General features: G+C 36.6%; 1 protein-coding gene across 1 annotated transcript in view; it reads left to right on the top strand.

Annotated features, from left to right (window-relative positions):
- Positions 1 to 19,173, top strand: part of sema3bl (sema domain, immunoglobulin domain (Ig), short basic domain, secreted, (semaphorin) 3bl) — a 33,052-nt gene that overhangs the window by 9,195 nt on the left and 4,684 nt on the right. The window contains exons 2-12 of the mRNA XM_079638322.1: positions 4,741 to 4,898; positions 9,079 to 9,141; positions 11,332 to 11,451; positions 13,563 to 13,653; positions 14,449 to 14,565; positions 15,088 to 15,236; positions 16,146 to 16,260; positions 16,369 to 16,438; positions 16,651 to 17,027; positions 17,111 to 17,202; positions 17,597 to 17,638. Of these exons, the coding sequence (XP_079494448.1) occupies positions 4,741 to 4,898; positions 9,079 to 9,141; positions 11,332 to 11,451; positions 13,563 to 13,653; positions 14,449 to 14,565; positions 15,088 to 15,236; positions 16,146 to 16,260; positions 16,369 to 16,438; positions 16,651 to 17,027; positions 17,111 to 17,202; positions 17,597 to 17,638 (1,394 nt within the window). The remainder of the gene's footprint in view (positions 1 to 4,740; positions 4,899 to 9,078; positions 9,142 to 11,331; positions 11,452 to 13,562; positions 13,654 to 14,448; positions 14,566 to 15,087; positions 15,237 to 16,145; positions 16,261 to 16,368; positions 16,439 to 16,650; positions 17,028 to 17,110; positions 17,203 to 17,596; positions 17,639 to 19,173) is intronic.

Here is a 19,173-nt window from a genome sequence, read left to right as displayed (position 1 = left end):
GCACGTGAAAGCACATAAAAACGTACTGAGCACAATATTCTCTCATTTCTAACAAGCACTCACAGCGTTGGCCTATACAGTATTGTAAGAGAGAAATGGAAAAGACTCTAAATTTCTTCAGATGTATGTGTTTCTGTTACATTTAATTGTCTTCACATGTGTGTTCATGGGGAACACAGGGTTGATTCATGACTTATTGAGATCATCTGCCACCATTGTACTCTAGAGTAGAGCACTAAACCGCAGGTTACCTCAGGGCCTCGCTGCAATTACTGTTCCTGTATGTACCCGCTGGATGAGACGCCTGTTAAATGACAAATAACCAGTGATCTGTGACTCTGTATATGTGCTCTTTTTTACAGTAAGAGAGTATCTGGGTCAGTATTTCACTGTTTGTACTCTGTGTTCTGGAAACCAAACCCTTAAAAGCTTTTATATCTCTTTGTGAAACTTGCATGCAAGATCACTCCAATAAAGAAAGAACAAAACTCTTTCTCCTTTGTTCAGCTTGAGTTTATTTGAGGTTTATATCAAAATACCTCACACAATGTCAAACCTCGAACTGTGTGTTTATGTAACTGTGTTTGAAAATATCTTTGCCAGTGATTGTTAAAATCTAAAAGTCTTTTGGTAAACTCCTTAAATGGCCGAGGGCGAGTTTTAATTGATTTATATAGAGGAGTGTTGTGGTAGTAGTTGTTGCATGTGTGTGTGTGTGTGTGTGTGTGTGTGTGTGTGTGTTTTTATAATTGTGGTTTAACAATTGGCTTTGTTGTTTGGCTTCTGTTTGTGCTCTTTTCAGCGGCGCCCCATTAGCGGCTTTAGACGCGTGCCACCCTCTCAACGAGGCCTCATTCCTTCTTCAGTTGCTCTTTCTCCACTCCTCTTTTCTGTCCAACCTCACATTAAATTAAGGGAATGTGGAGGGAGTGTAGAGCTGTACTTCAGGATACTGGAGAACGATAGCAAGAGAATGTGTGTGGTTCATGTATTCCCTACATTATGGGGACAAAATTGTGGGGGTACTTATCTTTAGCTTAAAATGACAAAACCACCACTGGCGGCATTTGGGGGATATTGTCATCTGGGAAATCGAGAAAAAAATAAAAAGTTTGAGTTCATTAGTAGTTATAATTAGCTTTTTATAAAAACAATAGAACACTATGGTATTTCCTCAATTAGGTTATACACACACACACACACACACACACACACACACACACACACACACACACACACACACACACACACACACACACACACACACACACACACTTACAATTTAGTAAATGTGTCAAATTCACGTGAACAACTTGAACATGATGTGAAATCTGCATGGGGAAATCTTTCATCCTAAGGCAAAATTTGTGGGGAATCCTATTAAAATTACTGGATTTAGCCCATGCCGATTTGATTATTTGCATTTTTGTCAATACAACATTTTTGCATGTATTGATGTTTTTTTGTTGTTGTTGTTGTTGTTGTTGCATGTATTAATGTGGTTAAATGACTTTGTAGAAAAATCGGTAACGCTTTAGATTACAGCCCGGAAAGTACTGCGTAATTACAATGAAATTACAGTGTAACTTTCGGTAATTACAGTGTACCTATAAAGTACTTATGTGTAAGTATAGGGGAACAATATGTAAAGTCTTGGGAATAAAGGGGTAACAACCAGGAAAATACTGCGTAATTAAAACTAAATTACAGTGTAACTTTCGGTAATTACAGTGTACCTATAAAGTATGTACGTGTAATTATATAGGGGAACAATTTAAAGTTTTGGAATAAAGGGGTAACAACCAGGAACAAAAAAAAAATTATTTAGGCAAATTATTAAGTATTTTAGAACTACGGGGTACTTATACTATAATACAATCTTACTTTTGGGAGCAATTTAGCGAGTAGGCTACATACACTGCACCTTTTTGTAATAATAGTGTATACAAATACAAGGCTTTTTTCAAATTACGGGGTAGCCTATATATCAGTGCATTTATAAAGTAGGCTAATTTGTTTTTATTGCAAAGGTGCACTGATTAAGTTGTTTCAAGGCAAGTAAAACTATTGCAACTTTTTTTTTTTTTTTTTTTTATGCTGGGGAAATATACTCTTGTTTCATGTAGTTACAGGGTAAGTATGACATTGCGGGCCGTAAATTAAAGTGGTGCTTCTTACCCTCTTGTTTCTTGTAGTTACAGGGTAAGTATGACATTGCGGGCCGTAAATTAAAGTGGTGCTTCTTACCCTCTTGTTTCATGTAGTTACAGGGTAAGTATGACATTGCGGGCCGTAAATTAAAGTGGTGCTTCTTACCCTCTTGTTTCTTGTAGTTACAGGGTAAGTATGACATTGCGGGCCGTAAATTAAAGTGGTGCTTCTTACCCTCTTGTTTCATGTAGTTACAGGGTAAGTACAATAAAAACACATGTAAACACACAATCTGATATCACTTGGAAAACTTTATTTGAAAAACAACTTATTTTAAAACGGATTTACAACACTTTCTCTTGCTTGGTTTCCTCCTCCTCTTGTTCCTCTTCTTCTTTCTTTCCACTGATAAATCTTAAGAAGGAATCCCATGTCTCTTGCTATTCTGTATTATGTGTTGAAAGAAAATACAGTACAGAAATGTCCTCACCATTTACTCATCTTTTACCCTCATGTCATCCGAGATGTATATGAATTTCCTTCTTCAGATTAACACAATTTTTTTTTTTAGAAAAATATATAATCTCTGTGAATGCATAATGCAAGCCCATGTGTTCCTAAAAGTTGACATCAAACAGCACATACAGCAATAACTAAAGTAATCCATACGACCCCAATGGATGAATCAATGTCTTCTGAAGTGAGACGATAAGTGTTTGTAAGAAAAATACCAAATATTTAAACATTTTAAAGACTGTCGCTTCCGTTCCGACCAACTGTCACTTGCGCGTGCATGAGAGGGTTGAGTTCACGCTTGACACGCGTGACGTAAGCGCGCCGAGAAACCGAATGTCGATTTTTTTATTTTTTTATTTTTTATTAATGCTCACAACAAAATACAAACAATAACACATAATAATAATGAAAAACAAACAATACAGAAGAACAGAGATGGCAGTTCTCGCGCGAGTTTCACATCTAACTCCCGCGAGAACGTAATGAACGCGTGAAGCTTCACCAAACACGAAGCCAAGCCGACTCTCATGCACTCGCTGGTGACAGTTGGTCGGTAGCGAAAAGATGAGTAAATTACGAGAACATTTCTGGGTGTACTGTAGCCTATTTTCTTTTAATACATAATACAGAATAGCAAAAGACTCATTCTTAAGATTAGGCTAATCAGTGGAATGATAGAAAAAGAAGAAGAGGAACAAGAGGAGGAGGAGGAAGTAGGAAGCCATGCAAAAATGTATACTTTCTGTCAGGACTTTAGTATTTGAAATGAAAAGTTGATTTTAAAAAAGGAATAAAGTCCTTTTTTGAAATAAGTTGTTTTTCAAATAAAGTTTTCCAAGTGATATCAGATTGTGTGTTTACATGTGTTTTTATTGTACTTACCCTGTAACTACATGAAACAAGAGGGTAAGAAGCACCACTTTAATTTACGGCCCGCAATGTCATACTTACCCTGTAACTACAAGAAACAAGAGGGTAAGAAGCACAACTTTAATTTACGGCCCGCAATGTCATACTTACCCTGTAACTACAAGAAACAAGAGTATATTTCCCCAGCATTTAAAAAAAAAAAAAAGTTGTAGTTTTACTTGCCTTGAAACAACTTAATCAGTGCACCTTTGCAATAAAAACAAATTAGCCTACTTTATAAATGCACTGATATATAGGCTACCCCATAATTTGAAAAAAGCCTTTATGTATTTGTATACACTATTATTACAAAAAGGTGTATGTAGCCTACTCGCTAAATTGCTCCCAAAAGTAAGATTGTATTATAGTAGCCTATAAGTACCCCGTAGTTCTAAAATACTTACAGTATAAATAATTTGCCTAAATACATTTTTTTTTTTCCTGGTTGTTACCCCTTTATTCCAAAACTTTACATTGTTCCCCTATATAATTACACGTACGTACTTTATAGGTACACTGTAATTACCGAAAGTTACACTGTAATTTAGTTTTAATTACGCAGTATTTTCCTGGTTGTTACCCCTTTATTCCCAAGACTTTACATATTGTTCCCCTATACTTACACATAAGTACTTTATAGGTACACTGTAATTACCGAAAGTTACACTGTAATTTCATTGTAATTACGCAGTACTTTCCGGGCTGTAATCTAAAGCGTTACCGAAAAATCAGCTAGTTACTCAATGTTAAGGCATTGAGATGTTCACAAAGCACAGTCTCTTCAAGAAAGTCACTTGCCAAGTTTGGTCAAATTCCTCCGCTACAAAAAGTACTGACGTAAACTTGCAATCTGCAATATTTTGACTCGCAGCTTTGAACAAATAGTCACGGCAATAAAGCACAATTAAATTTAATAGACAACAAGAGAAACAGATAAAGAGGGATTTAGTTCTCAGAGAACTCCCATCATTCACAAGTGCTTCTCCTGCTGTTCTGGATTTAAGAAGATTGTCGTTTTTCTGCACTTCATCACCGTTCTCTCCTCATAAAGTCAGTCTACTTTGACCAGGAGAGACAGATTTATTGTCATTTTTCAGTTGGAATGTAGCGTTCATTGTCATGTCATTCATAATTCAATTATTTCTCTTTCTCCCTTTCACACAGATCTGTTGGCCACAAACCGTACCTCCGTTTTCAGTGGTTTCCATGGTGATCTGCACTTGTCGGCTGTGTTTTTGGATGAATATCACGACAGGCTTTTCCTGGGAGGGAAGGATGTTCTCTACTCACTAAAACTGGATCACACACATGATGCTAAAGAGGTAGCGGACACACTATCGTTGCGATAAGGTTAAGATAATAAGCTGCCACAAAAAAACACAAGTGTCAGAGCTCTGAAAAAGTGCAAGTGATGATGTAGCGGTATGAGGGTTTGTTTGTGAGAGGTGTCATGTTATTCAGTCTGCTCTACTGGAGACTATTATCTACAGACAAAGATAAAACCAGGAGACGCTTACATGTGCTGACACATTTTACACATGATAAGGGGCGTGAAAAGGCTGGTTCTTGTTTGATGCATTATTGCGCTTAAAAACAAGATCACATGCAACAGAATAAAAAAAAAAAATCTGAATTGTTTTAACTTGACAATGAGTTTCAAAAACAGCAACATGCATCCCAAGATTGAGACACTCACAACAAGCTATATCAAAGCTTTGTAAAAACATATTTTTTTATAAATATAATGTTTTATACTATTACAACTATTATAAAACCATTATTTAAAAAAAATGCCATTCAATTAATATAATATTTAAAGCAAACTAATGGGGCTAATTATGGCTAATCAAATTAGCAAGTTTGTAATTGATCAAGTAATGTTTGAGCATCAGGTTTTTACTGTAAAATGTATTAAGCTTTCAGTTAAGCTTTCAAAAAAACTTGAAAAAACATGTTTATGTGTTATAACACACTGAGGGATGCACGGCACAGTGGTTAACTAGGAAACTATGTCACTTCATGACAAAAAGGCTGCCCACTCCGAGGGAAACTTCATCACAAAACTCTTTACTTTCTCACTAATATCAAAATATACACATTTGAAATTTTGTTTGGTGATACTATAATCCAATTGAATACACATTAAAAAGGAATGTCTTTGTATTTTGTTTCCTTTAGAACTCTTTTCTTCAGAATGTTTATTAAAAATCACACAAAAACAGCTGTCCACAAACACATTAAAATCATATAAACTGACCTCACTTGTGATAAAGACTTGTTTAGACCACACTTAGACATATAAACACGTAAATGGTCTTGCTTGATTTTACAAGATCAATGTTTGGTCCCCTTTTTTGTGTTATTGTCACAGTTTTGTGGTAGAGTTTATAAAATAAAGTTGTGATTTATGAGAACAGCCACAGTGTGTGTAAATAAGTATTGACCTTTGAGCAGAAGTGCTTTTGGTGTCTCGAGGGTTTGGCACTATGCAATTATCTTTGTGTGTGTGGCTGAGGTTAATTAAAGCCTCCGTTCATGTGAATATGTTTTGACTCAAGTCACTGGAGCCGCAACAAGTGTGGTTGTTTTCGTATGTAATCTCCAAAGAACTTATCATTGTGTGTGGCCTTGTTAAATGACATGAACAGGAAGAGGAAGTGCATTGCCATGGTGACAGACACATGGGAGTGGCTGCCACCTCTGAGGTTATGACCCCTTGACCTTTGACCCTGGGACAGGCGAGCTCTGCCTTATTAGACCCTTACACACTCTGTAAGGCCGCTGTGCCACCACTGGCCACTGAGTTTTTGCCTTTAGTGCATTCAATACTGATCATTTAAATACATAAATTAACAAGGTATAGAAAAAGTAATTGGCCTTATTTTTAGCCAGAAAACAAAATGAGGATGTTTGGATGTGTTGATTTACGTGTAAAAGATTGTTTTGCAAATGCTATCAGTAAAGCTTCTCAGTGGAAGTGGAGAGTCCCACAGAAATCAAGCAATGATTCATGATATTGTTCTCTAAGCGGAAAAAAATTATTCAACCCTGATCAGACTTCCTTCTTCCCTCTTGGGCATGTATTTACTGTTAATCCCGAATCACCTGCAGCCTTCATCGTGGCTGATCTCAGTTCAGTGTGAGGAATCATTCACTCATTCTTTTCGTCTGTATATCTTAGCTGCAGTGTTTCTCCCATGGTTAATGGAGGATGGTAATCTTAAAATGGTGTATCCGGAGCAAATTAAGAGTGAATGAGTGAGCCAGGACCCTTTTCTTCACACCATGTTTATATAAACAATGTATTATATAGTGTTTTATGATTAATAATGACAGTGACGGTAGGCTAACCTAACTATTTTTAGTCTAGTTACAAAGTGTCCTGAAGAATAAAGGTGATGACTAATTAAGGAAACAGGAAATACCTTTATGCACAGGAAGGATGCTGGGTAACGTAGTTGATTACAGGTTCCGGATTTAGACAATGTCAAAATGTGTAAGAGCTTGAAAGGATACATAAAAACAAATGACGCACACTAATGATTTAATCATGTGAACTTAAGGCTGGAACAGATTCAAACTAGCTGGTTTGAGGAGCAAAACTTTTTGAATGATATCTACAATTTTACAAGCAGTAGAACGACTTTGTAATTGTGTGATGCAAAAAGGTTGATCGGTCAACAAGTCCAGAAAGTATTTACATTTAATGCATTACATTGTTGACAGACATATTCACAGTGACTTAAATTGCATTCAAAGTGTACATCAGCGCCCTGGGAATGTAACCCATGACCTTAGCACTGCTAGCTACAGGTACATGCTCCAGGTTTGAGCTACAGGATCACTATTTAACATTACTCTGTTTTATTTGAATATGTTTCTGTCAGGACCACTTTCATCAAATATGATTGACAATTAGCATACAGTTATGGTTCTGTTCTGGGCAATAACTCCCTGCGCATCTATGTAGCCTAGCATGGATAATATCAGGGAGAGCAGCAATAACCCCCCTTAGGGTAACAGAACAGAACCAACATGAATGTATTGCAGACATCATTAATTCAAGATTTTAGAGTACAACATAATTCAAGAATTTAGTCTCATTTAGAGGGGAATTAGAATGGCAAATCCTGACTGACGAGAGGAGCTGGGGATGGAGTAGGGTAATTAGCTCCTGAGAAACACAATAGTTTATATATGAATACAGTGATGGGTATCGTATTCCTATTGGTAGACGTGGATCAGCTGAGAGTCAGCTGATGCGAGCTTGACTAGCGTGACCTGCCAGAACTAACGCCCCGCTTAATTTGAGTTGGAAACATGATCTTCATGTGTGACTGATATTATATGTTTGCTTCAATACTTCTTTTAAGGAATTGATACTATATATCTAATCACACAAATTACTATTTAAAATTATATTCTGTTAAGTTTTGCTATGGGAGACCATATAATGCAATCACGTTTGCAGATCTGTATAAACAAACCCAAAAGTCTGTGTGAGGTCTGAACGTGACAATCGTTGTGTGCCAGACTGTTCTTTGACACATTAATGTGTCAGGATGTGCAATCTCTGTATATATATATTTGGATAAAGGGACCCAGCAGATGAAATTGTTTATTTCTCAATCATTCATAACATCGGAACATCGGAATATAGGCTAGGTTTTTGAGAATTTCACACTATCAGATTTATTGTTTTCATAACTCTATCTTTATTGTTGACACTCATGGGAGCAGCAAAAAAAACCCCACAAAAACAATTTTTTGTTTTTGTCACACACCCACCCTCGGAGGCATACCTCACTTTACCCCACATAATGAGCATAGTCAAATATAATAAGTCATTTGTAGGTTTCCCAGAAGAGTGTAAACACTGGCTCTGTGAGACTTTCAAAACATTGCACTGTTTAATTGAGTGTACAGACACCGCAACATCAGCTCAACCAATGGCTCGAGACTGTCTGTTTGTCTGACCAATGGCAGTTTATTGGTGTTCAGAACGTTTATTATTTTTTGCAATTCCATTTAAAGCTGCAAGTGGCACAGAGGTTACTCACTTCAGCTTTAAAATCAGAATTAGGCCTACATTGCGATCAGAAATTGCGATCATCTTTTCTCCACTATTGTGATCAATATTCGCGTGGACCAGCTTCTTGAACACACAAAAAAAAGAATGTAGACTTGATTTTGTCCATCTAGAATTGATTTAATCATTGGATCGTTGTTGTTTGCTAATTGCTGGGATCTCATGTGAGTAAAAGATTACAAGAGACACAGATCAATTATTTATAAACACTGCAACATTTGATAAAAAATAACAATTGTCCATTTTGATTTTATGGTGACTTGGTGTCTGATTTTGTAATTGTTTGGGTCTTTAGAGGTTTAATTAGTCTTAACAAGTAAGTCAGTCTGGGTGTGGGTGTGACTGCGCTGTGCTTAGTGTGTGTTTAATTTATGAGATGATACATTTCCTCTGTTTTTCCTCTTTATCTCCAGATTAATTGGCCTTCGTTGCCTGGGAACCGTGAGGACTGTATTCTCAAAGGGAAAGATCCAGAGGTGAGTGAATTATTGGTTCTGGTTCTGAATTTACTAAGAACATCAACAAACTCATAAGTCGGGTCAGTGTGTCATAGTTTCCAAAGTTTTTTTGCGGGAAGCAGGCATACTTTAGATGTCAGGTAATTTAGTGAATATCCTAAATCCATCAGATGACAGTACAAATCATCAAATGTATGTTTGTTTTGGACTGTTTGGTTAGTGTGATTCTCAAACTTATTTCATGTGGTTCAATCTGGAGTTTCAAATGAAAACATCTGTCCATCCTCAGCTATACTGTGAGTGGACTGCAGTTGGCGCGATGACTGGAGAGTAGAAGCCAAACGCCCATAAATGAGATTTGATCCACTAACTTATTGTTGTCTTGCTTCCAACCAAGTGTGTGTGTGACTCATGGGTCTCTTAAACCTAACAACAGAAGAAGGCTGTCCCAATACACAGAACGTAGTTATTCTCTCATTTTTTAAAACTCCTCTTTGCTTTCTCTTTCTATTTCTGTTTCTTGTTCTTTTTCCTCTCCTTCAGCCTCCTTTTTTTTCTTTCAGCATCATGAATAGATTAATTATGTTTCAAGTTAAAGCTTTCCTGTCCTCTGTCCCCAATGGTGGAATGTGGTGGACACACACACACACACACACACACACACACACACACACACACACACACACACACACACACACACACACACACACACACACACACACTGCATCTGCTAGTGTTTAGCATGTTTCGCTCATAAAGTGGAAATGTGAGGTGGCTCCATGGTTACATGCTCTGGTGACTGTCCCGGCAGTATTGTTTGATGTGACAGGTGAGTGTGATTTCACAGCGGCGTTTTAATGACTCTGTTCATTGTGCGAGTATGTGTAAGGGATATTTGTTTTTCATTTATACTCTAGCTGGTGTAACACTGAACAATCACACAGATATGAACTGAGTTTTATTTAACACAGAACACAGCTCACCCAAAAATGGCTGGTGTCACTTTACATGAATATGGGACATTTTAGTTTCCTTTTTTTTTAGCATTAGAAGCGCAAATTCTGTTTTATTTGAGAACTATTAGATATTTTAGATAAACTAATGTAAATAGATTAATACATTAAATGAACAATAGATTGTTTTAAACCCAAACCTCAGAAATCTTGGCCTTCTTAACTGACAGCAATTAAAATCATACAGCACAGATTTCTTAATCTGTTGAATTGATGTTCAGTCTATTGTAATAAAAAATATTTCAATTATTAACACTTTTTAACAATTGTTAACATTAACAATTTAATGACCAAAATCATTTATTTATCTATTAATTTATTGATTTGTTTGTATTAATATGTACATTTAATTAAATATTTTTTTATATAAAATGTATCAATTTCAACTTCAATAAAATGTCAAAAATCAGTGTTTTATCACAAATCAGGTTTGTCCCAAATATTGATAACAGGGCTACAAAAAGTTTACATAAATTATACATTTACTATTTATATTTATGTGTTTGAGTAAAATGTTGAGTAAATATTTTGTTTTATTCTCAAAATTTCTGACTTTATTTATTTATTTTTAAGCTTCAGGCTCTGTTTTATGCCCTGTTTATGCTAAGTGACTGGCACATTGCTGCTTTGGATCTCTCTTGCGCTCTCAGCCCTGCTGGTTAACATCTGGTCGCAGTTTGAGCATCTGCCTGCATCTTTTATGACCCTTGACCTTTCGTTCATTTATGCTCCACTGATTTTGACCTACACAGTCAATGAGGCTGGATACAGGTGGCCATAGTTAAGAGTGTGTACATGTTGATAGTGTGTGTTTGTATGTGTGTGTGATGTCTTCCTCTTTCTGAACCCTTCAGTAATTTAAACTTAACAGCTTCATTCCCATGTTGAAAGCTGATTGGGCTTCCGTGAGTCTTAAGTAGGGATCATTTTCTTGATATTTGTTTGCTCTTTTTCTCTGATCCATTGCAATTTCCATTTAAACACTCCAGGGAAATATAAGTCAAACTAACACATACCAAATCATTTGATTTCCTGTGAGCACGAACTGCATTTGATGAGTTTAACCTGGTTGTCCAATGTAAAATACATATGTTGGTGTAAGTGATTGTGCTGTAATGATCCAAATTATACGTTAATTTGCTACCAAAACCCCAAACATTTGAATATGACCTCTATCTTTGTGTGTTTGGGACAGACGGAGTGTGCAAACTTTGTGCGTTTGCTGCATCCATTTAACCGCACTCATCTGCTGGCCTGTGGAACTGGAGCTTTCCAACCCGTGTGTGCGTATGTGAACGTCGGACACCGTGGAGAGGTAACATATGAGCTAACACTCCCTCCCACTACTTCACACCTAGTTTGTTTGTGTAGGCCCATCAGGAGAATCTAATTTACTTATGTATATCAGAGACCAAATTGTTTAAGGTCAGAGGTCACCCACCAACAGACTGACCCTAGAGGTCAAGACTAGATCATGAGAGAAGATACAAAACAAAAGCACACACACTAATTCAGAGGATTCAGAGCAGAGGATAGAAAAGAGAGATTTTGCTTTGCTTACAGTCATATGAATTGGCATTGGACAGAATACAGAGTGAGCTGTTCTTACTTCCTTTGAGGTGTTTTATCTTATGTGTCACCTCACAGGGCGTCAGAGATGTCTAACAAATAGGCCTAGACAATAGTACATTGTGTAACTGAACTGGCACAGTTGACCACATGTTTAATCTGTTTTTGGCATCACTGGACTCACCCATACGTCTGACATCACTGACAGTAAAAACTACTCCTCTACTATTATTACACATTAGATGAAGACTCGTTTACACTTTATTTCGATAGTCCATTCTAGACATTCTACTAACTATAAGTAACTTTGCAACTACATGTCAACTAACTCTCATTAGAGTACTAGTAGACTGTTAGGTTATGATTGGTAGAATAAGTTGATATGTACTTGCAGGGTTACTTATAGTCAGTATAATGTCTGTTGGGGACCATCAAAATAAAATGTCTACTAATACTCTAATGACTGGTAGTTGACATGTAGTTGCAAAGTTACTTATAGTTAGTAGAATGTCTAAAGTGGACTATCGAAATAAAGTGTTCCAAAATCTCATATAATACAGCCTAGAAACTCAAAGTCAGATGATACTATTTCATTTTGTGATCAGAGCAGTATTTATCTGCTGCAAAACACATTTAAGAACTTCATTAGGGTGAATTGAAAAGATATGTTAATGATAAATATACAACCATTAAACTAGTTAAAACTTGAATGTGGATATTTTACTTAAAATAAAATTAAAATTTCAAACAAACTTGTAAAAACAAACTTCAGTATTTCAATAAAGAAGACACAGGGATTTATTCTTTGGAACTTGAATCAGGAATCATTAAACCGTTTATTTGAATCGGTTCATATAAATGTAAACCCAAACTAAGCATTTCCCTACTTACAGTAAGAGAGAGAAAAAGAGAGTGTGTATGAAAGCACAATCATTGCGTCAGCTCTTTTGGCTGTAAAGCTACATGTATGATAGACCATGTCAAGAATAACTATGGTGTTGCGTTATGCTATTCTGGTACTTGTTTCAAAAAGTAGTTTGCTACTTGAAAAGATATGCTATTATGAATTCAGCTGAAATACTGTCAGGCTACTGATAATTGTAGCAAGTAAAAGTGAAAAAAAAAAGTCAAAGTTACTCCCTAACATTGATTATTTCTGTTTAGAGTCAGTTTGACTCAAAATAAATCACAATAAACTACTGTTCAAAAGTTTGGGGTCAGTAAGTTTTTTTTTTTTTTTTTGAAGTTAGTTCGGCATTAAATTAATCAGTGACAGCAAATACTTATACATTGTTGCAACAATTTTTATTTCAGATAAATGCTGTTCTTTTGAACTTTCTATTCATCAAAGTTTCGTGAAGAAAACATTGATAAAAAAATAATAATAATTCTTGAGCACCAAATCGGTGTATTAGAATGATTTCCGAAGGATCATGTGACACTGAAGATGAACACTAACAGCTGAAAATTCAGCTTTAGCGTCACAGGACTTTACTTTAGCGCTGTAACTTTAGCGTTACAGCGTCCCACCTGTAGTGGACATCAGCTTTTTCTTTAAAGTATTGTAAAATTATTGTAACATTTTTTAAACATATGATCAGGTTTTGTTTATAATCAGTTCTTATACGATTAGGTGAAATCAAGAAGTAGTAACAATATTGAATATATATCTTTGGAAATATTAAAAGGGCCCTGGGGTCTCTAATACCCCAAACAAAACATGAGGATTAATGATACATTACAGTATTGTAAAAATAAACAATGTATTTTTTCAAAAGCAAGAGAAATTCATGTGTCAGCTATAGTTTATTGTTGAGTTGTGAAATTGATGTGAATGTTCTGACTTCTTGTTGGCAGCATGTGTTCAGTTTGGACCGTACCACAGTTCAGAATGGGAGGGGGAAATGTCCTCATGATCCCAAACTACCCTTTGCAAGCACCTTCACAGGTACAGTGCCAATGTGTTAGGTTTCCGTGTAAAAGTTCATGCCATTACGTATGTGTGTGTGTGTGTGTGTGTGTGTGTGTGTTTCTTTTGGCTCTTGTGTGTGTAGGGTGGAGATTTCTGCTTGTCAGTTGTCAGAGTTTATGGGCCCTTGTAGATTGACTGCTCTGATGGGGGAAATTTGAGGTGCTCTTCAGGCCATGTTTAGTGTTACGGGTCTGTGTGTCCGTGGGTGTGTTACAGTCTTCTGGGGCATAGATACATCTCCCAGTGCGTATAGTGTGTGCCTTTACAACAATGCACAATCTTGGCTTTCTTTGCTTGTCATTTTGCCAGATACAACATGTTTTGGGACAGACTTCTAAGATTGCGTATTAGCGAACTTGGAGATCTTTCATACACGCATTTCTGTCAGATAATTCATGGGTAACAGAGTTTTTTTTTAAGTATGTGTTCATATAAACACATGCAAAAATGTTTTTAATTATAAACATAGTTAAGTTTAGTAAGTACAGTAGTATTATAAAAACGTAGAATCTCAGAAGTAACGTGTGTGTGTGTGTGTGTGTGTGTGTGTGTGGGGGTGTGACTTTGAACGGCTATTAACTGTCTATCAGGACTCATCTGATTTATAGGTGTGTGAATGTATTTTTTATATATAGCTGATAACATGATTTAATGAAAATGTTAACAGTGGGGCTTCCTGCTGAAAATAGTTTACTTTTCTTGTCTTTCACGTAAGATATTGAGAATTCAGCTGTCTGTGATGACCTCCAATGCTCTTTCACTCTTTCTCAGGTGGAGAGCTGTACACCGGTCTAACTGCGGATTTTTTGGGGAGAGACTCTGTGATTTTGAGAGGTTTAGGAACTCGCTCACCCATGAGAACAGAGACAGATCAGAGAATTCTACACGGTACAAAAATACTTGATATTGATTTTAATAAACATTCTTATTTCTTATGTATTTTATAGTTTTTTTCTGGTGGAAATGATGGTGATGGAAATGACAATTTAACATTTTTGGAAGAAAATGTATGACTCCTTTTGTCTTGCTAAAACTCATTTCATAGTTAATAAATACATTTTCTTTAATTGAAATTAAGATTCAATAAAGATAAAAAAAATAATATATATATATATATATATTCCAAATAATAATATATAAATAATACTATATAAGCTATCATAATTTGTGTATTTTTCACACTGTAAATATTGCAGTAGTTATTTCAGTTTTTATATATTCATAATAATCTTTATTATTTTATTATGTATTTTTATATTTTAAATCTTGGGACTTTAAGTGCTCATCATTGATGAAACACCCAATTATTCTTAAAATGATTTCTTATTGATTTGTAAAATCTACATACTACAAACAATCAGATCAGTATAAGCATTATAATAGTGTATGTGTATGTGTGTGTGTATGCAGAGCCCAGGTTTGTTGCGGCCCACCTCATCCCCGACAGTGCAGACAGAGATGACGATAAACTTTATTTTTTCTTCACTGAAAGAGCAACAGAGACCACGGAGCGAGACGATGAAGGAGCCATACACACACGCATTGGACGATTGTGTGCGGTGAGGCAAACCACAACAAACACCATATACATACATCCAGGCACAAGCAGACCAGTATACTGGAATGCAATGCTCTTGCCTTGTTGTCAACCCCATACACACAGCTGTTGGATGGTTTGCATGCCTCTGAATCACACACTCACCGATTACCCCAGTATCCGTACACACACACACAACGCTAACACACAAGGGTCTGTAGAGTAAGGGGAGCCGCACAAATCGCTCTCTGTCATTCAGAGGTCAGTGTTCAAAGAGCCGGGTTCATTCGCACATTACTGTCACTTTGACTGCTATTCATTGTTCAGCTCTAGCACATTCCCAAATCACACACACACACTTAAACTGCAGAGAGGGTGATTATTTCCGCATATACAGATTTCACAGATTTCAGATCCTTTACACCACCCAGCTGTTTTGCTTTTTTGGGATCCGTAACAATCCTTGCCTTACAGTGCCTAAATCTCCATAACTGGGTGCTGCTGTGAGATATTTTGTGATACTGAACGGTTCTTGTTCCCACGGGAACAGTTACAACTGAATGTTTATGTATAAACAGTGTTCAAATTACAGGGGTTAGTGGTGTGTGACCCCTTTAATTAAACCAGTTCACCCAAAAAATTCAAATGAGAACTGTCACAAACTCAATTTACTTAGTGATTGTGGGAGGAAAGTATGGATGTATTGTGGCACCTGTATATTATTATTGGGATGCACTAATTCTAATCTTGCATACTACAGTACTTAGGATGGATCGTATACAAATTGAGACGCAGGGATAGTTTGTTTTACCCAGAGGTCATCGTGTGTGTGGTCTGGGGGTAAATGATACTGGGATTTGAGTTTTTGCCGATCTGTTAGAGTTCAGAAGTGAATTCAACGCCTCATGATTTATTGTTTATGTGATTTCAGAATGATGTGGGTGGGCAGAGGGTTTTGGTGAATAAGTGGAGTACATTTATTAAAGCCCGACTGGTGTGTTCTGTTCCTGGACCTCACGGCATCCAAACACACTTTCACCAGCTGGGTGAGACGATAAACAAACACACTCCCTCAACACTTTATATACAATATTACATCAACTTGAAATCATTTTGATCTCTTACGCCTCTTGTGGGATGTGTTTGTCGCGCAGAGGATGTGTTTCTGTTAAGGACCAAAGATGAAACCAATCCAGAGATCTACGCAATATTCAGCACAATCAGGTCTGTCTCAAATCCAGACTGAGAAAACATCTGTTTATCTGTGCATTTCCTTTCTAAAGCTCTGTGCTGTACTTTAGCTCACCAATTGCACTGTATTATTTCATTCAGTTTTTATCTTTGTATAATTTGTAATGCATTTATATATATATTACGCCTTTTCCTCGTTTTCAATCAGGTGTTTGTGAGTTTAACAGAGCATTTTCCCTCTCCAGTAATGTGTTTCAGGGCTATGCAGTGTGTGTCTATAGTATGGCTGATATTCGTGAGGCGTTTAATGGGCCATTTGCTCATAAAGAAGGACCGGACTATCAGTGGGGACCTTATGAAGGACGAGTCCCTTACCCACGGCCAGGAGTTTGCCCCAGTAAAATCACAGCCCAGCCTGGCCGTGCCTTCCGTAGCACACTGGAGTTTCCAGATGTCGTTTTGCAATTTGCTCGAATGCACCCACTAATGTGGCGCCCCATTTACCCCTCACATCGGCAACCACTGCTGCTCCGCACCGGCGCCCCCTACAGGCTCACACACATCACTGTAGATCGCACACAGGCCGAGGACGGATACTATGATGTCATGTTTATCGGCACTGGTAAGGACATCACTTTACTTAATTTAAGTGTAGTTGTAACCGTGGTTGAATGATTGAATAACTGAGACCTTTGACCTCTTCAGATATTGGGACAGTCCTAAAGGTTATCGTACTAGGAAATGGTAACTCTCTCACCAGTGAGGAAATCACACTGGAGGAAATGCAGGTGTTCAAGGTCTGTGAGCTCAAAAGTGTGGGACGTTTTCTATTTGAATATATCTTAAAATGTAATGTATTCCTGTGATGGCGAATTTTCAGAATAAATACTTTCGTTTTCAGTGTCACATGATCATTCAGAAATCATTCTAATATGCTGATTTGCTCCTCAAGAAAAAAATCTTATTATTATCAATGCTGAATTCTTTGATGAATTGAAAGTTCAAAAGCATTTATTTGATATATACATCTTTTGTAATAATTTAAATGTCTTTACTGTCACTTTTGACCAATTTAATGCATCCTTACCAAATAAAGTATTAATTTCTTTAAAAAAGTCTGACCACAAACTTGTGAACAATAGTGTATGTGAGTACCTTTAGATCTGTTTCTCATTATATTTATCTCTGCAGGTACCCACTCCCATAACCTCCATGGATATATCTGTGAAAAGGGTAAGTTCATGCATCATGCACACTCACTGTACTGTTCCAGTAAATTGACGTAAGCGTATAACATAAGCAGCACCATAAATTCATTTTCCACAAAATTCCCAAAGAGGCTTTTATTTTATACAGAGACTCCACTTTGTGTGTATATGCTTTTTGGCTCCAAAGCATTAAACATTCATGCAAAACAACCAGTTGCTTAGTTATTCATCATGAAGCAGGTGCTTTATGTCCAAACCAACTGACAGTTCACTTACTTCATGGACAGTACTGGAGCAACAGGAGTTAAAGAGAGTTCACCCAAAAATGAAAATTGTGTCATTTATTTACCGTCAAATCATTTTAAAGTTTTTTTTTTTTTTTTACTTTCGTGGTATTCAAAAAAAGGTTTCACTCTTAAACACATACAAACTAAAGTGCCTCAAGACTCATTGCACCAGGTTTCATGTAAAAAAATGCCAAATGGTGTTGGTTCTTGTGTTGAATTTGTATTAAATAATGACTTAAAGGTGCACTATGTAACTTTTGGCCCTCTAGCGGTTCAAAAACAAATCTGCATGCATTTTGTGAAGGAATATTGTTTTGGTTCTGCTTCGGCTCTGGTGGACTGTGCAGATGAATGTGACCCTTCACAATAGGTATATAATACTTATCTCTAATTATTATATAATACAAATCTCGGCTGATACAAGACATCTGCTCAATAAGCCATGGTCGTTGTCTGATTTTTCATGATGGGCCATGCATTTTCAATAGGAGACAGATCTGGACTGCAAGCAGGCCAGTCAAGCACATCCACTCTATGGTGTAAAATTAACTGCAAGCAATGCATTAACTGACATTAAATATTTTCACAGTATTATGGCAGGTGGTGAAAGGTCTAAATTCGTTGCAGTCTTGCATTGAGAAATTTAGTTTTTGAATTGCTTGACAGTTCCCTCATGAAATTTGGCACAGAGTGGTGAGCCATAACCCATCTTTACTTGCAAAGACTGAGACTTTGCTGGAAGTTTCATTTACTTATATCAATATCACAATACCCTCACCTACCAGTTTACCTGATAATTGTGAATGGTTTAACTTTTCACTTTTATTTTGCCTCTGTGCCAACTTTTTTGAAGTGTGTTGCAGCCATCAAAATCTAAATGTTTATATTAACAAAATACATGTTCAGTGAAAACATCTTTTCTTTGTACTTGTGTCAGTTAAATAAAGGTTAAAGAGAATGAACAAATCACAGATTCTTATTTTTATTGTATTTTATAAAATGTCCCAACTTTTCTGGAAATGGGGTTGTACATCATTTCAAATCATCACTTCCTGCCATATTTGAAAAGCCAAGCCAATGTTTATTCTTGTTTTATTACAAGTTCTATCGTGTTCTCTTTTTGGCAGCAGACTCTCGTCTGTTCGGCATTTGTTTAAAACGGGTGATTCCCCGGAGGTTGGAGATCTAGTGTGCTCCATGTCAACCTTTCTCGCTTGACAACTAACCTATGCCACTTCCACAGCATACACTCATCAAAGTAGCCAGAGCAGCG

Source organism: Phoxinus phoxinus, assembly GCF_949152265.1.
Source record: "Phoxinus phoxinus genome assembly, chromosome: 15".
In the NCBI taxonomy this organism is placed as follows: Eukaryota; Metazoa; Chordata; class Actinopteri; order Cypriniformes; family Leuciscidae; genus Phoxinus; species Phoxinus phoxinus.
Note: the sequence above shows the minus strand (reverse complement) of the source record. Positions and strands in the feature narration are given on the sequence as shown.